This window comes from Macrotis lagotis, chromosome 1 (assembly GCF_037893015.1).
Source record: "Macrotis lagotis isolate mMagLag1 chromosome 1, bilby.v1.9.chrom.fasta, whole genome shotgun sequence".
NCBI classification, from domain to species: domain Eukaryota; kingdom Metazoa; phylum Chordata; class Mammalia; order Peramelemorphia; family Peramelidae; genus Macrotis; species Macrotis lagotis.
The window spans coordinates 145042001-145063166 of NC_133658.1; the positions used below are offsets into that span (position 1 = coordinate 145042001).

Sequence of the window (21166 nt, forward strand, 5' to 3'; positions counted from 1 at the left end):
GAGGTAAGGGAGAAAGTGGTGGTGGTGACTGGAGATGGGGAGGGGTGGGGGGGAAAGCTAGGAAGGAATAGGGGAAAGAGGTGAACCTCCAAAAACAAATATATACCTATGAGGGGATTAGAAGGAGAGCCTTTTGTTTTGCTTTTTGTTTATTGGATTCACTTTAAGCACCCTTTTCAAATGCTAATTGACTTGAATACCAAGAGGTACTTTGGTATATTTGATTGGTCCTTGCCCACTCTTCTCCCCCCTAATTTGATCAAAAGGGAGCTTTATGAAATGGAGGAAATTCCAGTTACTTATTATAGTACTAAAAACTCACTTTTGACATTATACAGTGCATCTATAGTGGAATATCAAAGTGCAGTATTTTTGAGCTAAAAGGAAATGCATCAGAAAATTTATTGGTGAAGTTTATTCCTAGCTACTGCACCTTGCTGTGTGTGTGTGTGTGTGTGTGTGTGTGTGTGTGTGTTGATGCTGAATTGGACTTTTGTATTATATTGTATAAGAAAGGATACAACAGCTTTCTGGTGATAAATCTCTGAGTGGAAAGGACAATAATATGGTGGGGAACCTTTTGTCTGCCAAGGGTCATTTGGATATTTATAACATCATTATAAATGATACAAAATTATCAACTTAACTGTTAGCCTGCTATATTGAGTCAAACATTTAATTCATCCCTAAAAAGTTCCTAGATTTTTTGAATTATGAGTCCGTCCTACCTATGTTTGCCACAGCAGCACTAGGCCAAATGTTTTTCCAGAGCTTTATATAGCCCTCAGACTGGACATTCCCTACCCTGATTTAAAGGATGCTTGAATTTCCTGTTATCTTAGGACTCAAATAATTGTCCAGAGTCAATTTCCAGGGGAATATGTCACAAATTTAACATTTTTTGAAAGTCTATTTTGATTAATTTGTAAGTTTACAGCAGTATTTACATGTTTCTGTGGCTTCAAAGAAGTTATTGATTCTGTAATAGCAGATTTTGATTGAGTTGACTTTAAAAATAAATATATGTTTAGATTTTACTTGTGATGCAGTAGAGTAACAAATGATGGGTCTTAGATCAAACTTTTATCAAAAATGGTCATATTGAATTTGAAAGTCATACCCTTTGGGATAATAGAATACCACCCAAATGCAATGAGTACTGTCTTAGCCACTCCTTCGGGGGGGGGGGGGGGGCGGGGCTAACCCCATGGCATACATATTAAAGAATACCTAGAGCCAGGAGCTAAACCACTCCCCATATACCACCCTTGTCTAACCCACTATGGAAATGTATTTAAGCAAGGTCTTCCAAAGTGGAGCTCTCTTTTGTTTTCTCTTTAGTCTTTGCAGGATGATTACTTTCTCTTAAGCTAGAACCACATGCTCCTGGACTATGCCACTGCAGCAATATGGCCACAGCTCCATGTAGCCAGATTTATGTTTGAGCTAAGCTTTTTTCCTCTTCTCTCCTGGGCTCCATGCCGTTTCCTTCTCTTTTCTTTCCTCTAAGTTCTTTCCTATGTTTCTGGGCTTGTAACAAAATTCTTTCCTAGGTCTATATGGTTTCTGTAAACTTTGTAGGCTTGTAAAATAAAAATCCTGAACTTTACAGCTCCAGGGATACTTGTGTGTGGTTCACTTTTAAGAACTCTTATCTTTATAGTGGCACCATGAATTTCCCCATTATCAGCTTCAAAGAAGCTACTGATTCTGTAGTAGCAGATTTTGATTGAGTTGACTTAAAAATGTATATCTATGTGTATAGATAGATGTTTAGATTTTACTTATGATGCAGTAGATAAGAGTAACAAATAATGGGTCTCATACAAACTTTTATCAAAAAAGGCCATAGTTTACACACACACACATGCACACACACACATATCTTGTTGTGTACAACTCTTCATGATCCCATTTAGGGTTTTCTTGGCAAAAATACTAGAGTGGTTTGTCATTTCCTTCACCATCACAGTTCACAAATGAGGAAACTGAGGCAAACAGGGTCAAGTAGCTTGACAGTCAATAAATGTCTGAAATTGACCAATATAACTAAAAAGGAACATGATCAATGTTGGAGGGGATGTGAGAAAACTGGATCATGAACGCATTGTTGGTGGGGTTGTGAACTGAACCAACCTTCTGGAGAGCAATTTGGAATTATGCTCAAATGGCAATAAAACTCTGCATACCCTTTGATCTAGCAATACCACTACTAGTCTGTATCCCAAAGAGATCACAAAAAAAGAGTTAAAAAAAACCCACCTGTACAAAAATATTTAAACAGCTCTTTTCTTAGTGGCAAAGAATTGGAAATTGAGGGGATGTCCATCAATTAAGGAAGGATTGAACAAATTATGGTGTATGAATGTGATGTAACATTATTGTTCTATAAGAAATCATGAGAGATGGGACATTAGAATAGACTGGATTTGCATGAACTGATGCTGAGTGAAATGAGCAGACGCAGAAGAACATTGTACACACTTACAGCAACATTGTGTGATGATCAACATGAAGGACTTATTTATTTCAGCAGTACAAAAATCAAAGACAATTCTAAAATTTGTGTTGGTGTGACAGATACAGCTCTTCTAAACATTTTAGAGGTCTAGGACAACCTGGGGAGACCTGTTATGGACAGTGCTATTCATATCCATAGGGAAAAAAAACAATAAGATAACCACAGAATCTGAGTGAATACTATATCTTTTTAAAAACTTTCTTATATTTTTCCTTCCTATCCCATGTTTTTCTTTCTTTTCCCCTTGGTTCTAATTATTCATACATAAAATGATTTGCACATGTATGAGAGCATGTACAACTTTTACCAGACAGTTCACCATCACTGCTGGGGGATAGGGGGAAGAGGAAAGGAAGGTGGTGGGAAAATATGTAACTTATGATTATGTGGATGAATATCAAAAGGATTTCAGACATTTAATTGGATACATCAAAATAAAATATTTTTTAAAAAGACTGTGCTGGAAAATACATCTATATCCAGGGAAGAAACTATGGAGTTTAAATGCAGACCAAAGCTTCTTCAATTCAAATACTATCTTCAATTTTTAAAAGTTGTCTTATGTATTGTTTTTTCCTCTCTAATGTTTTTTCCCGTTTTGGTTTGATTTTTCTTTCTTAACATGATTAATATGGATCTATGTTTAGCATGGTTATACAGATTGCTTTCTGTTGGGGGGGGAAGGAAGGGAGGAAGAAAGAAAAATGTGAAACCCAAAACATTGCAAGAAAATGATTATTGAAAACTACCATTGGGTATGATTGGAAAAATAAACGAGTTTTTTGTATTTTTTTTTTTAGATTTTTCAAGGCAATGGGGTTAAGTGGCTTGCCCAAGAAAACATGGCTAGGTAATTATTAAGTGTCTGAGGCTGGATTTGAACTCAGGTACTCCTGACTCCAAGGCCAGAGCTCTATCCACTGCACCACCTAGCCGCCCCTTTTTTGTATTATTTTTAAAAACTAAGTGAAGTCAGATTTGAACTCAAATGAAGATGCTATCTACAACAAATTGGTGATTAGTATGGAACTATCTTAATTAGGGTCAGGACTCTAAGAATGAAGAAGTGATGTATGTAAGAGATGCTGAGTGCATAGATTATACAAGAGTAGGGAACTGATTGGACAAAGAATCAAGGTTTTGAACCTGGATGACAGAGAAATAGGGAAACTGGGAGAGGAATGGGAAAGATGAGCTCAGTCTGGAGCATGTCAAGCTTCAGGTGAGCAAAGGAAGGTAGGTTAAGCTGTCTAGAAGCCTTGAACAGCGCAGAACTTGAGAGATCAGACTCAGGGGAGCGCTCAGGACTGGACATATGTATGTAGAGATGATAATGTGCTCGATTTGGAAGTTAGAAATAGGAAAACCCAGCAACAGTCCTTCCTTGACTGTGTTAGGGGGAAGCTCCAGAAATGTTTGAGGAGAAGATTGAGGAAGGTGGGGATGGCACTTGAACCTGGAAGCCAGAGAAGGACTTTAAGAGGAAGAGAAGAGGAAGGACTGGATTCCAAGAGAGGGAGATGGCTCCCCAGGGAGCGAGATGAGGGAGGATTTTAGACCAAAGGAGTGGATAGTTCGTATTTCATCCCTCGGACAGTAGTGAGCCATGGAAACTTCCAGAGCAGGGGAGTGAATGTCAAACTTGCCCTGGGTACTTTTCCCACGGACTCAGCAGCGGTCGGTTGTGTTGTTTTTTTTCTTTTTTCTTTTTTTTTAGGTTTTTTTTTTTTTGCAAGGTAAATGGGGTTAAAGTGGCTTGCCCAAGGCCACCCAGCTAGGTCATTATTAAGTGTCTGAGACCGGATTTGAACCCAGGTCCTCCTGACTCCAGGGCCGGTGCTCTATCTAGCCGCCCCGGTGTTGGGTTTTTTTTTGCGGTGGTTGTTTGGGTTTTTGTGATTTTTTTAATCCAAGCCCAAGGTTCCAAGGAACAATGCTGGAGGAATCACGTGGCCGTTTTCGCCCCGCCCCCTCCCTGTCTCCGAGAGCCTCTCCCCGCTCCTCTCGGTTCGTTTTTCTTCCCCTCCCCCCAGGGCCTCCCGAGAGCCACTCACGCAGGCGCAAATAACTCACGCTTCTGTCCCTTTTTTCTCCCTATTCCCCCTTTTTAAAAAAAAAAAATCATTTTTTTGGAGCGGGTGGGCGGGCCTTTCCGGCGACTCCTCCTCCGCAGAGGTTCCGTTCACGACGTGCTGCGCAGGCGCGGGCGCGGGCGCAGGCGCAGAGCCGCCTGCTCCATCTGTCAGAGCGCCGCGGTCGCCATTGTGACCGCTTCCAGCTCGGCTAGCCGGGGGCCGCCGATGTCCGGCTCGCGGCCGGGGGCCACCCTCCTCCTTCACCCTTAGCGAGGCCCCGCCAGCCCGGCCGGCGCTCGTAGACGGAGGTGCCGGAGAGCCCGAGCCGGGGCTCCAGCCCTTTCCACCATGAGCAAACGGAAGGCGCCGCAGGAGAAGCTGAACGCCGGCATCACCGACTTCCTGACAGGTCCCGGGCCGCCCCCTCCCCTCCCTCCCGGCTGCTGCGTTGTGCTCTTTGGCCTAATGAAGTTGTTTAAGCTCGGCTGTTTGGGGGGCGTCTGTGGCCTAGAGCCCCGGCTTGGGGCGGGGGGTCCCTCCGGATCCACTTCTCAGCCGTCACCCCGGGGAGAGGCCGGTGGCGCGGCCGCCCCCCTCGGCCGGACTGCCGCCAAGAGCCAGCTCGGGGCTGCTGGGGGCCTCGACGCTTGGTTCAGTCTCCCTGGGCAAGTCATTGGGACAGCAGCAACAACAGTAATAATCATGATAAGTCGCTGGAACAGTAATGATAACTAATAATGATAAATCGTTGGAACAGTAATGATAACAATAATAATCATAAGTCGTTGGAACAGTAAGACCAACAACAATAATAATGATAAATCGTTGGAACAGTAATGATAACAATAATCATGATAAGTCGTTGGAACAGTAATGATAACAATAATCATGATAAGTCGTTGGAACAGTAATGATAACAATATTATCATGATAAGTCGTTGGAACAGTAATGATAACAATAATCATGATAAGTCGTTGGAACAGTAATGATAACAATAATTATCATGATAAGTCGTTGGAACAGTAATGATAACAATAATTATCATGATAAGTCGCTGGAACAGTAATGATAACAATCATGATAAGTCGTTGGAACAGTAATGATAACAATAATTATCATGATAAGTCGTTGGAACAGTAATGATAACTAATAATGATAAGTCGTTGGAACAGTAATGATAACAATAATTATCATGATAAGTCGTTGGAACAGTAATGATAACAATAATTATCATGATAAGTCGTTGGAACAGTAATGATAACTAATAATGATAAGTCGTTGGAACAGTAATGATAACAATAATAATCATAAGTCGTTGGAACAGTAATGATAACAATAATAATCATAAGTCGTTGGAACAGTAATGATAACTAATAATGATAAGTCGTTGGAACAGTAATGATAACAATAATTATCATGATAAGTCGTTGGAACAGTAATGATAACTAATAATGATAAGTCGTTGGAACAGTAATGATAACAATAATAATCATAAGTCGTTGGAACAGTGATAACAATAATCATGATAAGTCGTTGGAACAGTAATGATAACAATAATTATCATGATAAGTCGTTGGAACAGTAATGATAACAATAATTATCATGATAAGTCGTTGGAACAGTAATGATAACAATAATTATCATGATAAGTCGTTGGAACAGTAAGACCAACAACAATAATAATAAGTCATTAGAACAGTAATAACAATAATAATAATGATAACTCGTTGGAACAGTAATAATACTAAAAGTCATTGGAACAGTAGTAATAATATAATGATAATAAGTCATTGGAACAGTAATATAATAATGGTAATAATAATGATAATAAGTCATTGGAACAGTAATCACAATAATAATGATGATAACAATTAGTCATTGGAACAGTAATAATAATAATAATATAAGTCATTGGAACAGTAATATCATAATGGTAATAATAATGATAATAAGTCATTGGAACAGTAATCACAATAATAATAGTAATGATAATTAGTCATTGGAACAGTAATAATAACAATATTATTGAAACAATAAGAATAATAAGTCATTGGAACAATAATAATAATAATAATAAATGATGATGATAGCATTTATATGGCTCTTTAGATTGGCAAAAGAAACTTGCAGGTGTTATCTGAGTTTATTCTGGGGATTAGGAGCTATTTTAAGGATGGGGAAAATGAAGCAGAGGTTTAATGACTTGACTAAGGTCACTGCTAGTAAACCGGGTGAGTCTAGACCGGAACTCAGATATTCCTGACCCCAGGACAGCCTTCTACCAACCCATAGCATCCTAAACCTCAACTTCCTTAACCTGTATAACATACTTTCATGTGGTTGCAAATATAATGTCCCTATTAGAAATTTAATTATTTGTTATCATCACTGTTGAAAGGTTATATGACTGATGCTCTCCTCCCAAGGCCATCTGTTTGACCTTGGCCTGGCTACAAATAGCAGTAAATATGAGTATAGAACAGGCATTTTTACCCAGTCTCAATGCAGGAAGTTCAGTTGCTATAATTGTGCTTATTAGTCATTGTAACTCACCATATTCTTCTTGCTGCTTTTCCAGAACTTGCAAATTATGAGAGGAACGTGAACCAAGCAATCCATAAATACAATGCTTACAGGTAGGACGGCACTGGGGTTCTGATCACATCAGTCTCATAGAACAATTTTGTCATGCAAATTAGTAGTAATTCAAGTGAGCAGAATTGAATGTTTTTGAACTGCCTTCAAAGAAGCTGAATCTGGTGTGGTCAAAAAGTTTAGAACTTTTTAGATTAATTACCAGAGTATATTTTTAGTCCATAATTCAGTGTAGATGTGTTCTTGGATAGTAAGGTGTAAGTAGTGATGAAAATAGGATCAAAAGCTTCTAGTTTTGGGGCAGCTAGGTGGCACAATGGATAGAGCACCAGCCCTGGTGTCAGGAGGACCTGAGTTCAAATGTGGCCCCAGACACTTAATAATTACCTAGCTGTGTGGCCTTGGGCAAGCCACTTAACCCCATTGCCTTGCAAAAACCTACCAAAAAAAAAAGCTTCTAGTTTTAAAATTCTTTTAGTCTACTTCTTGAGTCTTTGCAATTTTCACTAATTTCACATTATTGGAGCTGTAAGAAATTTCACTGTCAGGTGATGGCACTCTGGCAGATTCATTCCCCATCAGTAATGGAGCAGTTTACAAGTGCTTGCTAAGTTGAATACCTATGTGCCCAATGCATAGCCAGTTCTAACAAATGATAAAATGATAATGAAGAATACAACAAGGGATTCAAAAGTTGACATCAGACTGTTTTCAGATAGTGTGAGAAATTCAAAACTATTTAAGAATCATTTAAACTTTTCAAAAATCACTCCTAGAGCTTATTGTTCAGTCATTTCAGTATGCCCTACTCTGCATCCAATTTTGCATCTTAAAATACAATACAACTTTACTTTAAAATATAAAAACTATTCTTAGCTTGACCCCATAGTTTGCTGGCTCAAGTAATAGAGGATGGGTAACAGCACACATCAACTACTTTGAGATGAACTAAAATGAGGTAAACAATAAAGTGGAGAATTACTATAAGAATGTTTTGAATGAAGCACAAGTCCAAAATAAATGGCAAATAGTTGTTAAACTATTGAGGAAGCAACAGGATAGATTAACTTACTATGGAGTAGTCAAAATGTAGGGGATAAATTTTGGTTCAGAAATTAGACCTGTAAACAAAGTCCTATAGATTGGCTATTTCACAAACAATTCCTTAAGTACATAGCATGTACCATGTATCATGCTAGGCCCTGGGAGAGAAAAAAATAATAAATATGGCATTGTTTCTGGTGTTTAAGAGTTTCCCATCTTTTACAAGTTTGTCCTTAATTTTCAAAGAAGACCACAACACCAGGGAGGTGATGCCATGACAAGCATTTGAATTGGATTTGAGTGAGGCAGGGCTGTGCTAAGTCACCAGCCTCACTTTCTCCTTTAGAGCCATCTGGGTCCAGTGGCCAGATATGAATCAGGATGACTGGAGATGGCCCTGGATGTGAGGCAGTCGGGGTTAAGTAACTTGCTCAAGGTCACACAGATAATAGTCAGGTATCTGAGGCCAGATTTGAACTCTTGTCCTCCTGACTCCAAGTCTTTTTTTTTAATTGTTTTTAAAGATTCCATTGGAGTCCATGGATATTTAACACTCTTAAAATTGTATACTTCCAACATGAACTTCCCCTGTAATATAGACTTTCGGCAGATAAAAAAACTAAGTGTGAATAAGAAACTACTTCTTTTTAGGGGGTTAGGAAATTAGGGTAGGATTCTTGGAAGAGATAACATATGACTGGTCCTAAAAAAGATGAGTAGATTATATATAGTGAACTACATATAGATATAGTGAACAATGCATACAAATACTCCAGAGTAGGAAAACCTGGGTTGTGGTTTTTTTTTAAGATGACAGTAAATTTGACTTATACCTGTAATTAGAAAGAGAAGAGTTAAGGCTAAGATGGTGGATTGATCCCAAATAATTGAGGGCTCAGAATAGAAGGGTTAGAATTTATTTACTATGGAGAGGATCTTTGATTTAATACTGAAAGGCATTTTAGAGCATGTCTGGTAAAACCCAACTGTGGAAAATCATTTAGAGTTTTTGAGCAATGATGTAATATTATATGATCTTTGCCTTGGGAAGATTACACTGACAGCTGTATATGGAATTGTAGTAGGGGGAGAGAGAGAGAGAGAGAGAAACTAGTAGGGTAGCCAAGTTGAGTTAGCTTAGATAAAAAATATGTTAAGGCCTGAACAAAGTTGGTGATTGTAAGAATGAGAAAGATAGAAAAGACATAGTGTGAAGGTTAATACCTTATGATAGATAATCTTGACCTATCCATGATAAAAAGAGACTACTGTGAAAGAACATTTGGAAAAACCCACTTGCCTAAAAGTTGAAGAATTGTTAAAACAAATTTTAATCTGTGAATGTACTATAAGAAATGTCAAGAAATTAATGGCTAGAGAGCTGGTTTTAGAGGTAGGAAAACCTGGGTTCAGAAGTACTGTCTCTGGCATATAAAAATTACTTATGAACGTTCAAGTCATTTAATTTCCCAATGAGGTAGTTCACTATGTTTACAAATAATTTCTGATTTGTATTGGTGGGAGTTTCTTTATGGGAGTCCCTACACCATTGAAATTACAGATCCAGGCCAAAAAAAAGAAAAAAAAAGGAAATTGACAGATGCAAACAAATAAAATTACAACTTATATGAATTAATAATGAAAACAAATCAGAATAATTTATAGATTGTCTCTAGTTAGGTAGGAAAAAAGAAATAAAATAAAATCATACATAGAGTTTAAAAGTGAACAGATAAGTGAACTAGAATTGTTAATATTTTTAAAAATTAAAATGGCCTTTTCATTTTGTTTTTATTTTTGTTTGTGAATATCTTCATTAAAAGTAAGCTTAGAATACATTTTTAAAAGCAGTGCTAATGTTGTGTTAGTTTTTATGGTACTTGCACAGATAGATATATAGCACTGGAGATTTAATAAATAGGTTGGTGTATCCTTAAAAGAAAAACTTAAAATCTGACTTTATTGGTTTTGGTTTTGTTGTTTTTTTTTTGTTTGTTTTGTTTTGTTTTTTAAAGAAAAGCAGCCTCTGTGATTGCCAAGTACCCAAGTAAAATAAAGAGTGGAGCAGAAGCAAAGAAACTGGTAAGACTTATAACCAATTAAAATAAAGAATTATCCTGAGAACATCTAGGCGCTGCAGTAGATAGAGCACCAACCCTGGAGTTAAGAGGACCTGAGTTCAAATTCAGCCTCAGACACTTGATATTTACTGACTGTGTGATCTTGGGCAAGTCACTTAGCCCCATTGCCTCACCAAAAAAAAAAAACTAAACCAAAAAACAACCTCTAAACACAAGAAGTATCCTGATTTGAATCTTATCCAAGATAAAGACTTCCTTTTCTTAGAATGACACTAATAGGGGTGGCTAGGTGGTGTAGTGGATAAAGCACCGGCCTTGGAGTCAGGAGTACCTGGGTTCAAATCTAGTCTCAGACACTTAATAATTACCTAGCTGTGTGGCCTTGGGCAAGCTATTTAACCCCATTTGCCTTGCAAAAACATTAAAATAAAAAAAAAGAATGACACTAATACATCAACCAGTCTGTTGAAACTGCTACTACAATCCAAAAATTGAGTTTAAAGGTTTTTTAAATTTAAAAATGCTAAAGTGCCATTTGTATCGAAAGAAAGAATTGTGGAGTTTAAACAAAGACCAAAGACCTTTAATTTTTAAAAAAGTTATCTTATTATGTAATTTTGCTATCTCTTATATTTTACTTTTTCCTTAAGGATATGATTTCTCTCTCAACACATTCAGTTTTGATCAATGTATAGCATGCAAACAATGTAAAGACTATCAGACTGCCTTCTGTGGGGGTGGGGGGAGGGAAGTGAGATTCAGGGGGAAATTGTAAAATTCAAAAAACAATGGAAAAAAAGAGAAAAAAATGCTAAAATGCTTTCCAAAAATCTCCTGTGGAGAAGATGGTACAGAGTAGAATAGTACAGAGACTTGTTTTTGTATGACCCAAGAGCCAAGAATGCTTTTAACATTTTTAAATACAGTAATTTTTTTAGATTCATTTCATATATATTGTTTTTGAGCATACTTTTTTAAAGATTTTATTTATTTTGAGTTTTACAATTTTTCCCCTAATCTTACTTCCCTCCCCCCACAGAAAGCAATTTGTTAGTCTTTACATTGTTTCCATGTTATACATTGATCCAAATTGAGTGTGATGAGAGAGAAATCATAACCTTAAGGAAGAAACATAAATTATAAGAGATAGCAAGATCAGACGATAAGATCAGTATTTTTCCCTAAATTTAAGGTAATAGTCCTTGGTCTTTGTTCAAACCCCACAGTTCTTTCTCTGGATACAGATGGTATTCTCCATCACAGACAGCCCCAAATTGTTCCTGATTGTTGCAGTGATGGAATGAGCAAGTCCATCAAGGTTGATCATCACCCCCATGTTGCTGTTAGGGTGTACAGTGTTTTTCTGGTTCTGCTCATCTCACTCAGCATCAGTTCATGCAAATCCCTCCAGGCTTCCCTGAATTCCCATCCCTCCTGGTTTCTAATAGAACAGTAGTGTTTCATGCCGTACATATACCACAGTTTGCTAAGCCATTCCCCAGTTGAAGGGCATTTACTTGATTTCCAATTCTTTGCCACCACAAACAGGGCTGCTATGAATATTTTTGTACAAGTGATGTTTTTACCCTTTTTCATTATTTCTTCAGGGTATAGACCCAGTAGTGGTATTGCTGGATCAAAGGATATGCACATTTTTGTTGCAAATTTGTTGCAAATTTCTCTCCAGAAAGGTTGGATGAGTTCACAGCTACACCAACAATGTAATAGTGTCCCAGATTTCCCACAACCCTTCCAACAATGATCATCATTCTTTCTGGTCATATTGGCCTTTCAATTACAGTAATTTTTTTAAGGTAAAACATATTCTTAGCTCTTGGGTCATACAAAAATAGTGGTCCCCTAGCATAGTACATAAATACTAGGTTTCAAGTCAAAGACTGTTTCAAATCCTACTTCTGACATTTACAAGCTAACCATCATGAGCAAAGGTACTTAACTTCCTAAGTCTTTGTCCTTATCTCAAAAATGAAGATAATAATACGGTATTATGTATCTCTGTTAGATAGCTGTTATACTTTCTGTTTGTGTGTGTGTGTATCTCAAAGGAGATAATATAATGTAAAGTATTTTGCAAATCTTAAAATACTAAACTTATCACTTCTGCTCCTACTACCCTCTACAACTTGTTGATTCTCAAGCTAAACATCAAATCCCAACTATAGATCAGGTTGCCTTTTCATTACTGTTTTCAAAGTCCATGAGCTGTTTACTATTATGTAATAAGTATATTTGACAGCACTCACATGTTTAAAAAAAAATTAGAATTTTAAAAGCATGCCTGATTTTCCTTCATAGCTTTTAATGTTAGAATGGGGGGAAAATTGCTCTATTTTAATAAATGTTGTATATATGTTTCTTTTACATCATTTACACTTTTCAAAGACCTCTTCCCCATGGAATTCTTCCTCCTTACAAAGTCAAATTAAGCAAAGCAAACAACTTTTTTCTCTTTTTAGGGAAGATTTAAAACTTGTAAGTATAAGAATGGGTCTCCAATATTCCTTTTCTCAGTAAAGGGAAGCTTGGCATAGTAGAAGAGATACAGAATTTGGTGTTAAAGGACCTTAGTTAGAAACCTGGCTCCTCCCATTATTACCCTAACAAGTCACTTAACCTCTGTAGGTCTTAGTTTCCTTATTGGCATGCCTAACAAAGTATGTTGCATTTTTCAACCTGTGATCTGCCACCTCTTTGCCAAGAAGAGAGAAACATATGTCATCATCTGGTCCTCTGATGTCTTTCAGTGTATTACTTCATTCTACATCAGTTTATACACCTCTTCCCTTGTTCCTCTGTATTCCTCACATTTGTCATTTCATAAAGCGTAGTAATACTGTTTAATTTTATAACACATTTGTTAGTTATGTCCCTCTTTGTTTCCAGTAATTTGATACTCTATCAAAAATAATATATGTTCATTGAACTTTTCTGTCTTTGCTCTTCTGTGGTTTAATTCCCATAGTGGTTTCACTAGATCCCAGGATGTATATAATCTAGTTCCACTTTGTTTTCCAGAACGGTGAACCACATCACAGTTCCAGCAGTTCATTGATGTGTCTCTTTTCTCCTAAAACCCCTTCAACATTCATCATTTTCATCTTTTTATCTTTGCCAGTGGAATAGCTGAAAGGCAAAATCTCAGAATTTGCTCTTTGTGATTTGGGATATTTTTTTCATGTATTAACACTGCATTTCTTTTGAAAATTGACTGTTCGTGTCTTCTACTTATTCTGTATGGAAAGGCTCTTGTCAAACATGACATGAGTATTTTTAGTTTTAAGAGGGGAAAAAAATCTGTATCCTGTTACAGAGAATCAGAGGCCTTGAACTTTTCTTTATTACTCACATTTTTACTTTCAGTCTTTAATATTTTTTTAAGTAACTTGAACTTACCTCTACTAAGCTTGAAAAATTGATATAATATTTAATTCAGGAGAGTTAACTCCATTTTCAATAGTTGTGTGTTTTGATACATACTTAAATATTCTACCCTTCAGAGATGTTTTTAATTGGGGCAGAGTTTTACCTGTCTGTTATTTCAAGACTTTCTATGTAATGAGGCTTATTTTCTTCTTTGATTTTTCTTTTTTGTTTAATGTAGTAGACTTCAAAGGTTTCATATTTTATGTATACGCTGCCTAGCATGTAGTAAGTGTTTAATAAATGCTTATTGATTAATTTTTATTTCCAATTTAGGATGGAGTTGGAACAAAAATTGCTGAGAAGATTGATGAGTTTTTAAGTACTGGAAAATTACGTAAATTGGAAAAGGTAAATTCTCATTTGATTTGATAACTTTATCATAATTTTTTTGTACTTTTGTGTGCATATGTATTCATATGTACATATGTATTCGGTGTTAGTGCAACCTCATAAAAATATTAACGAGATTACTAAAGGAAAGAGAGATATTACCAATAATTAAATCCAATAAGAACATTATTTTTTTAAGCATTTATCATTCTGATAGAACATTCACTTTTTACTCACTATTTTAAGTGATCCCATGAGTTCCATCTTGATGAAATGAGTTTAATATTCTCTTTACCTTTGCAGAGGAGAGAATATAAAACTAGCTAGTGAAATTACTTTGTAATTTTATTTCAGCCATAAGGCTGAAACATCAAATCCCAACTGTAGATCAGTATAATCAATAGCATTGTCTCTTTGTAGGTTTTTGTATAAAGTTGGATAAATTGGAGGTAGAAAATCTTTAGGAAGTTCTGTAACTAGCTCTGTCAGTTTAGAAAGTTCCCTATAGAATTCAGGGAAGCCTGGAAGGATTTGCATGAACTGATGCTGAGTGAGATGAGCAGAACCAGAAAAATACTGTACATCCTAACAGCAACATGGGGGCAATGATCAACCTTGATGGACTCACTTATTCCACCAGTACAACAATCAGGGACAATTTGGGGCTGTCTGCAATGGGGAATACCATCTGTATCCAGAGAAAGAACTGTGGGGTTTGAACAAAGACCAAGGACTATTACCTTTAATTTAGGAAAAAACTGATATCTTATTGTCTGATCTTGCTACCTCTTATACTTTGTTTCTTTCTTAAGGATATGATTTCTCTCTCATCACATTCAATTTGGATCAATATATATACCATGGAAACAATGTAAGATTAGGGGAAAAATTGTAAAACTCAAAATAAATAAAATCTTTATAATGGAAAGTTCCCTATATTATTCAGTATACTTGAATCTTTTCTCTCTGAAAATCTAAATATGCCACCTGAAATGATTTTGCTTATCTGTTGACTGACTGATGCCTTAACTGAAATCATATTTGTTATAAAGGGAACTCAATCACATGTGTCTTTTTTTCCCCCTTTCTTTTTTTAAGATTAGGCAAGATGATAAAAGTTCATCCATCAATTTCCTGACGCGAGTTAGTGGTATTGGGTAAGAAATGCATTTAAAATTTACTATGAGAGTTGGTTTTGTTTAGTATATGTAACCCTACAAAGACTTTTAATTTTTTTTTTATCAAAATAGGCCTTTTTTGGCATTGAGCAAAATAAAATACAGAATGAAAATTTTTTGCTACTCTTAGTAGACATCTTACTAAAATATTTGCTTACCTATTTAGTGTTGTACATTGTACTATGTTAACCTTGTCTTGATGACTACTTATGATATTCTTATAGCTCCATCATGTTCTAGGAAATGATACTTTAGGAGATTGGAAAGAACATTTAATGGAAGAGTTTTGAGGCCTGGGTTCAAATTCAGATTTTCTTTCTATGATTTGTGTGACCTTAGGAAAGTCACTTAATTTCTCTGATTCTCAGTTTCCTTACTTTTTAGATGAATTTATAATAAACAGAACTGGATGACTTCTACATTCCCTTCCAGCTCTAAACCTATGACCATCTAGGAAAAGCTTGAAGTCTGTGAACTTATTTTTTTATGCTGTTTTTTAATGTGTTGATATAATTGTATTTCAATGTCATTAGTCCCTTTTATCATTTGTCACTGGGTTTTCTATTTTATTTTATGCATTTAAAAACACAAGTAGGTCAATAGGTTTCACTGGGTTGCCAAAGGAGTTAATTTTACTGATCTAGTTCAGTTCTGTCATTTTGTAGATGAGAAAAAATGAAGTTTAAATAGAGATACAATGATTATGCACAAGATCACACAACTAGAATCCATTTTAATGCTTTTTTGCATTACCACTGACTCACTATTGTGAATTAGAGTTATTGTAGACTAGTGTGGTGCCCTTAAGGACTATTAAGATATAAAATGTGATCTTCCTCCCCAGTAAATGACCCCAGACTATTTTACATTTATAATTCTTGATTCTTCTTTATTATTTCCTATTATTTCTTTTTTATTCACTCTCTCCAACCAACCTGGACTACTAGCTGAATTCAGCATTTCATCTTCTGCTTTTATTTATACCAGGATTTGAAATATTTTCAAAATTTATCTGTACCTTTTAGAGTCCTCATCTTCAGAGCTTCTTCACTTGAATACTACTTTTTCCTTTAAGCCTTCTGTGACCCTTTTCCAACCCTCTTGACATTTTAGTAAGCTCTTCCCTAAATTTTCCTTTCAATTTTGATCTCTCCCTTGCCCCTTCACTCTTTATTTTGTACTTTATTTACCTACATACACATTGTATCTCCCCAGGGAAATGTAAGCTCTATGAAAGCATACACTTTCATATTATTCACCTTCTGGTAGTGTGCCTTTTGCGTACAAAATACTTAATATATGTTAAATTGAACTGAATTTCTGCCTCTTGCCATCAGCTGTCACTTCTTTAGGTGAGCAGTTATGTTCTGTTGTTCTAATACAGAATATAAAGGTCTGTTAGTGCCTCCATAATTATCCTATGGAGTAAGGAGTATAGACTTTATGATAACTGATCCAATATATGCCTTTTTTCAAGTTCAAATTCATGACTGTTAGTTATGATCGAAATTAATAAAGTAAATGATAAATTGTTGTAATAATATTCTTTAACTTAAATAGCTACTCTTAGGTTAACTGTTTATGAGGACATATAACTATAACATTCTATTTCAAGGACATAAAGTTTTCATTTTGCATCTGTAGTTGATAGTTTTTTTCTTGCAGCCCATCTGCTGCAAGGAAGCTTGTAGATGAAGGAATTAAAACATTGGAAGGTGAGTGTATACTTAGTCATTATTTGTAAGCTAAATTTTTAAAAATTATTTTTATTCATTAACTATTTCCCAATTAAATGTAAAAACATTTTAGCAAACATTTTTTAAAGTTTGGGTTCCAAATCCTCTTTTTTCTTTCCTCTTGCTCCCACTTGAGAAGGCAAACAATTTGATATCAATTATAGATATGAAATTATGAAAATTTGCTTTCATATTAGCCATGTTGCAAAACAAAATACAAAATAAAACAATGAAAATAACTTAAAAAGTTTACTTCAATCTGCACTCAGAGTTCATAAGTTCTCTCTGGAGATAAATAACATGTTTTCATCATGTGTTCTCTGGAATTGTCTTGGAGCATTGTCATGATCAAAATAGTAAGCTAAATTTTGTCTTAGGTAAGACTGTTAGTGTTACAGGAAATCCAAAAAACTTCTCACTTGTATGCTCAAATGAACTCATTGAAGAAGGGAAGGTAAAGAAAAGAATAGAGAACTTTGAGAGAAACCCATGAAATTATGGTTTCTCTCTAACTATGGTTAGATGTTTGAATAAGGATCCAGAAAGGGGAAAAGAAAGTTCAGAGGGAGGAGAGCTAGAAAATTGCACTAACATAAGATAAAGGAGAGAGGAGATTTGGAAAAGAAATGTGATGAGATAGATGGAAGGATGCAATATTCCTCTATGTTTAGATAAGAAACTAATTTGACAGTAAAACTTACTAGCCAATATAATTTCTATTCACATATTTCCTAAGTTTGAGATTAAGGAAAAAAATACATCTTTTCCCTTTAGCAAAGGAGGTGGGATATTTTACAGTATTTTTGTATTAGCCTTTAAGGTTGTAAGTTGCTCTTTATTTTGTATAATATTATCAGTATTCTGAGGGCATTCAAGTTATTATAGCATTAAGGTTTGTATGTGGATAAAAAAAGGTTTGTATGTATGAAAAGCTTTCTGGGAGCAACCCCAGGTTTGTTTAATAGCAAAAGAATGTACTTTGAGAAACCAAAGCATAAATCAAGTAATTGTAAAACTTTTTTAAAATTTCATGTAAAAACTCACTGAATGTAATCTGTTATCTTTTCATACTTTTCAAGGGTATGATTTACCTTAAACAAGGACACACAAATATATTCCACAACTCATTGATGTGTAACAAAACAACTGTTTATGTCTATGTTCTTAAATATTGATTGAGTGCCCACTGTGTACATGCCCTTAGGGGGCAAAGTATCTTTTTAATCGTGAAGAATCAAGATTAAAACACATTAAACATTTAGAAAGCAATATTATAGTTAATAGCTAAACCAAGGAGAGCTGATTATAGAAATTCAGTGTTATGGACAGTTAGAAGAGGAGAGCAATCCCTGTGGGCTGCATTTTCCATAAAAAGAGGGTAAGTCTTTAAAAAATTTAAATTTAATAGAAATATGGAAGGGTAGGGAGGGTGTTTTAGTATGAGAACAGCAGGAACAAAGGTATGAAGGTAAGATCATGGTTTGCATTTAGGAATTTTATGAATTAAAGTAAGCTGATTACTAAGCCTTTTGAATACCAGGTTTGAATTTGATGATTTAGAAGCCATTATAGGTTTTATAGTGGCAGCTGGATAACTCAGTAGCCAGAATTCTGGGAGGAACTGAGTTTAAAATTAGCCTCCAAACTATAGTTAGGAGGAACTGAGTTTAAAATTAACCTCCAAGGGCAGCTAGGTGGCACAATGAATAGAGCACTGACCCTGGAGTCAGGAGGACCTCAGTTCAAATTTGACCTCAGACACTTAATAATTAACTAGCAGTGTGACCCTGGGCAAGCCACTTAATCCCATTGCCTTAAATAAATAGAATTTTTAAAAATAATAAAATTAAATTAAAAAATAAAAATAGCCTCCATTGTTTGCTAATTATATGAGCCTGAATTAGTTACTTAACCTTTCTGTTTGCTTTGGTGGCAGCTAGGTGTTTCAGTGAATAGAGTGCTATGGTCAAGAAGATTTGAGTTCAAATCTGGCTTCAGACTTTAGCTATGTGACCCTGGGCAAGTCACTTAACCTCTCTTTGTCTTAATATACTGGAGAAGGAAATAATAGACCATGCCAGTATCTTTGTCAAGAAAATCTCAAAGAATATTTGGGTCACATAGAGTTGGACTTGACTGAACAGCAGTGGAACAGCATGATAAAAGTGGTATTTTAGAAATATTAATCTGATCATAGATATGTTGGGTGTTTTTTTGAAGAGGGGAAAGACTAGAAGACAGAAATATTTTTGAGAATATCAGAATAATCTTGAGAAAAACTTGAGCAAGGTAGATAATAGTGGGAATGGATCCTCAGTTAATAAATCATCAAAAGATGTGAACAGGAAATTTTAAAAAGGAGAAATTCAAAATATCAGTAGCCAAAAGAATAATTAGAAATACAAAGTAAATCAAGTCCAGAAGTTCTATCTCACCCTAATTAGATTGTCAACGATCATCAAAAAAATGATAATGACAAATAATTGGCAGAAAACAGGCATATTAATACATTGTTAATGTAACTGAATTCAACTATTCTGGAAAGCTATTTGGAACTATATACCCCCAGAGTCACTACACTGTGCATACCCTTGGTAACATTAAAAGAGGACTATACTTTAAAGAGATTCAAAAAATAGGAAAAGGACTCTATTGTACAGAAATATTTATGGTAGCTCTTTTTGCAGTGGCAAATAACTGAAAGGAATGTCCATCAATTGGATAACAAATTATAGGTGTAGTGGAATACTACCATGCCATAAGAAATGATAAAAGAGAAGGATATGGAGAAACCTGAAAACAGTTGTATGAATAGATGAAAAGTGAAGTGAGCAGAACCAGGAGAAAAATCTCTTAAAATCAAAACACCATTGAATAGAAACAACTCTGAAATTCTTATCAGTATCATAACTAACCATGAATCCAGTGGACTGATGAGGCTGGTACCCACCTTCTGATAAAAAGGTGATGGATTTAATGTGCAAAGTGACATTTTTGGACAGTCAATGCAGGAATTTATTTTGTTCTATTTATGTTTGTTATAAGAAATTGACATTTTTTTTCTTTGGGGAGAAAATGTGAATTTAAAAAAAATTTAAGAAAGCTGATGAGACTAGAAGAGGAAAAAACTTATTAATTGGAAGAAATGACATGGCTTTGTGACAGACTGAATAGGCCCAGGAAGAAAAGAGTCAAAGGTGAGATTTCAAGGTATTTGACTTGAGTGAATAAAACCAAGTACAGCTCACTAACAGAAATAAGAAATTTGAAAGGGGGAATAGTTTTGAGAGAGAAAGTTAATAAGCTTTGTTTGAAACCTCTAAATGAGGTGGCTAAGGATTCCTAAGTGAAGATGTCCTAATAGTCATTTTAAAAATATTAGATCTGAGGTCAGATGGAATGAGGTTAGAATGGGAAATGTAATTTTGGGAATCACCAACATAACAGGTTAGAATTAGTACAATATTGTAGAAAGAGTAACTGGACTTGGAGTCAGAAGACCTCAGGATTAATTCTGTTACTTGTGGCTGTAAACAAATCACTTAACTTTTCAAGTTTCCATTGCTTCATCTGTAAAATGAGCAAGGTAGATAATAGTGGTAATGGATCCCCATGGTAATAGGATCCTCCTATTTATTGGTTATTTTGAAGAAAGTAATTTGTAAACTTTAAAAGGTTATGTAGTTGTGTGCTAAGGTGATAAAGTCAGAATGAATGAACTTGAAAAAGGGATGGTAAAGAAAAGAGTAGAAAACTTTGAGAGAAACCCATGAAACTGGTTAGATGTTGGAATAAGGATCCAGAAAGGGGAAAAGAAAGTTCAGAGGGAAGAGAGCTAGAAAACTGCAGTAATAGAAGATAAAAGAGGAGGAGATTTTGAAAAGAAATGTGGCCAGAAATTTCAAATTCCTGAGAAAAGCACAGTGAGGAAGTTTTTGCTTTAGCCAGATTGATTCTTAAGACTGGTTTTAGTACAATGGTGGGGAAACAAGGTTGTAAGTAAAGTATAAACCACTTAACAGAGTTTCACAGTGAAGAAAAGAGATAGATTGGAACAGGGAATACTTAAGCAAGATTTATTTCTTTTGTTTTTCTTTCTTTCTTTAAAGATGAGGGACGTCTGACCATGTTCAAAACCAGGAGGTAACAAACAAGTGTTGA

At 35.4% G+C, this 21166-nt stretch overlaps 1 protein-coding gene across 2 annotated transcripts in view; it reads left to right on the top strand.

Annotated features, from left to right (window-relative positions):
* The first annotated feature begins 4670 nt into the window (after positions 1–4670).
* The window catches only part of POLB (DNA polymerase beta), a 34061-nt gene continuing 17565 nt past the window's right edge, over positions 4671–21166 (top strand). For both annotated transcript variants that reach the window (XR_012473246.1, XM_074209029.1), the window contains exons 1-6: positions 4671–5005; positions 7176–7233; positions 10252–10318; positions 14035–14109; positions 15190–15248; positions 16935–16984. Coding sequence is in view for 1 of the 2 variants with exons in the window: in XM_074209029.1 (XP_074065130.1) it covers positions 4945–5005; positions 7176–7233; positions 10252–10318; positions 14035–14109; positions 15190–15248; positions 16935–16984 (370 nt within the window). In the remaining variant the exon portion in view is untranslated. The remainder of the gene's footprint in view (positions 5006–7175; positions 7234–10251; positions 10319–14034; positions 14110–15189; positions 15249–16934; positions 16985–21166) is intronic.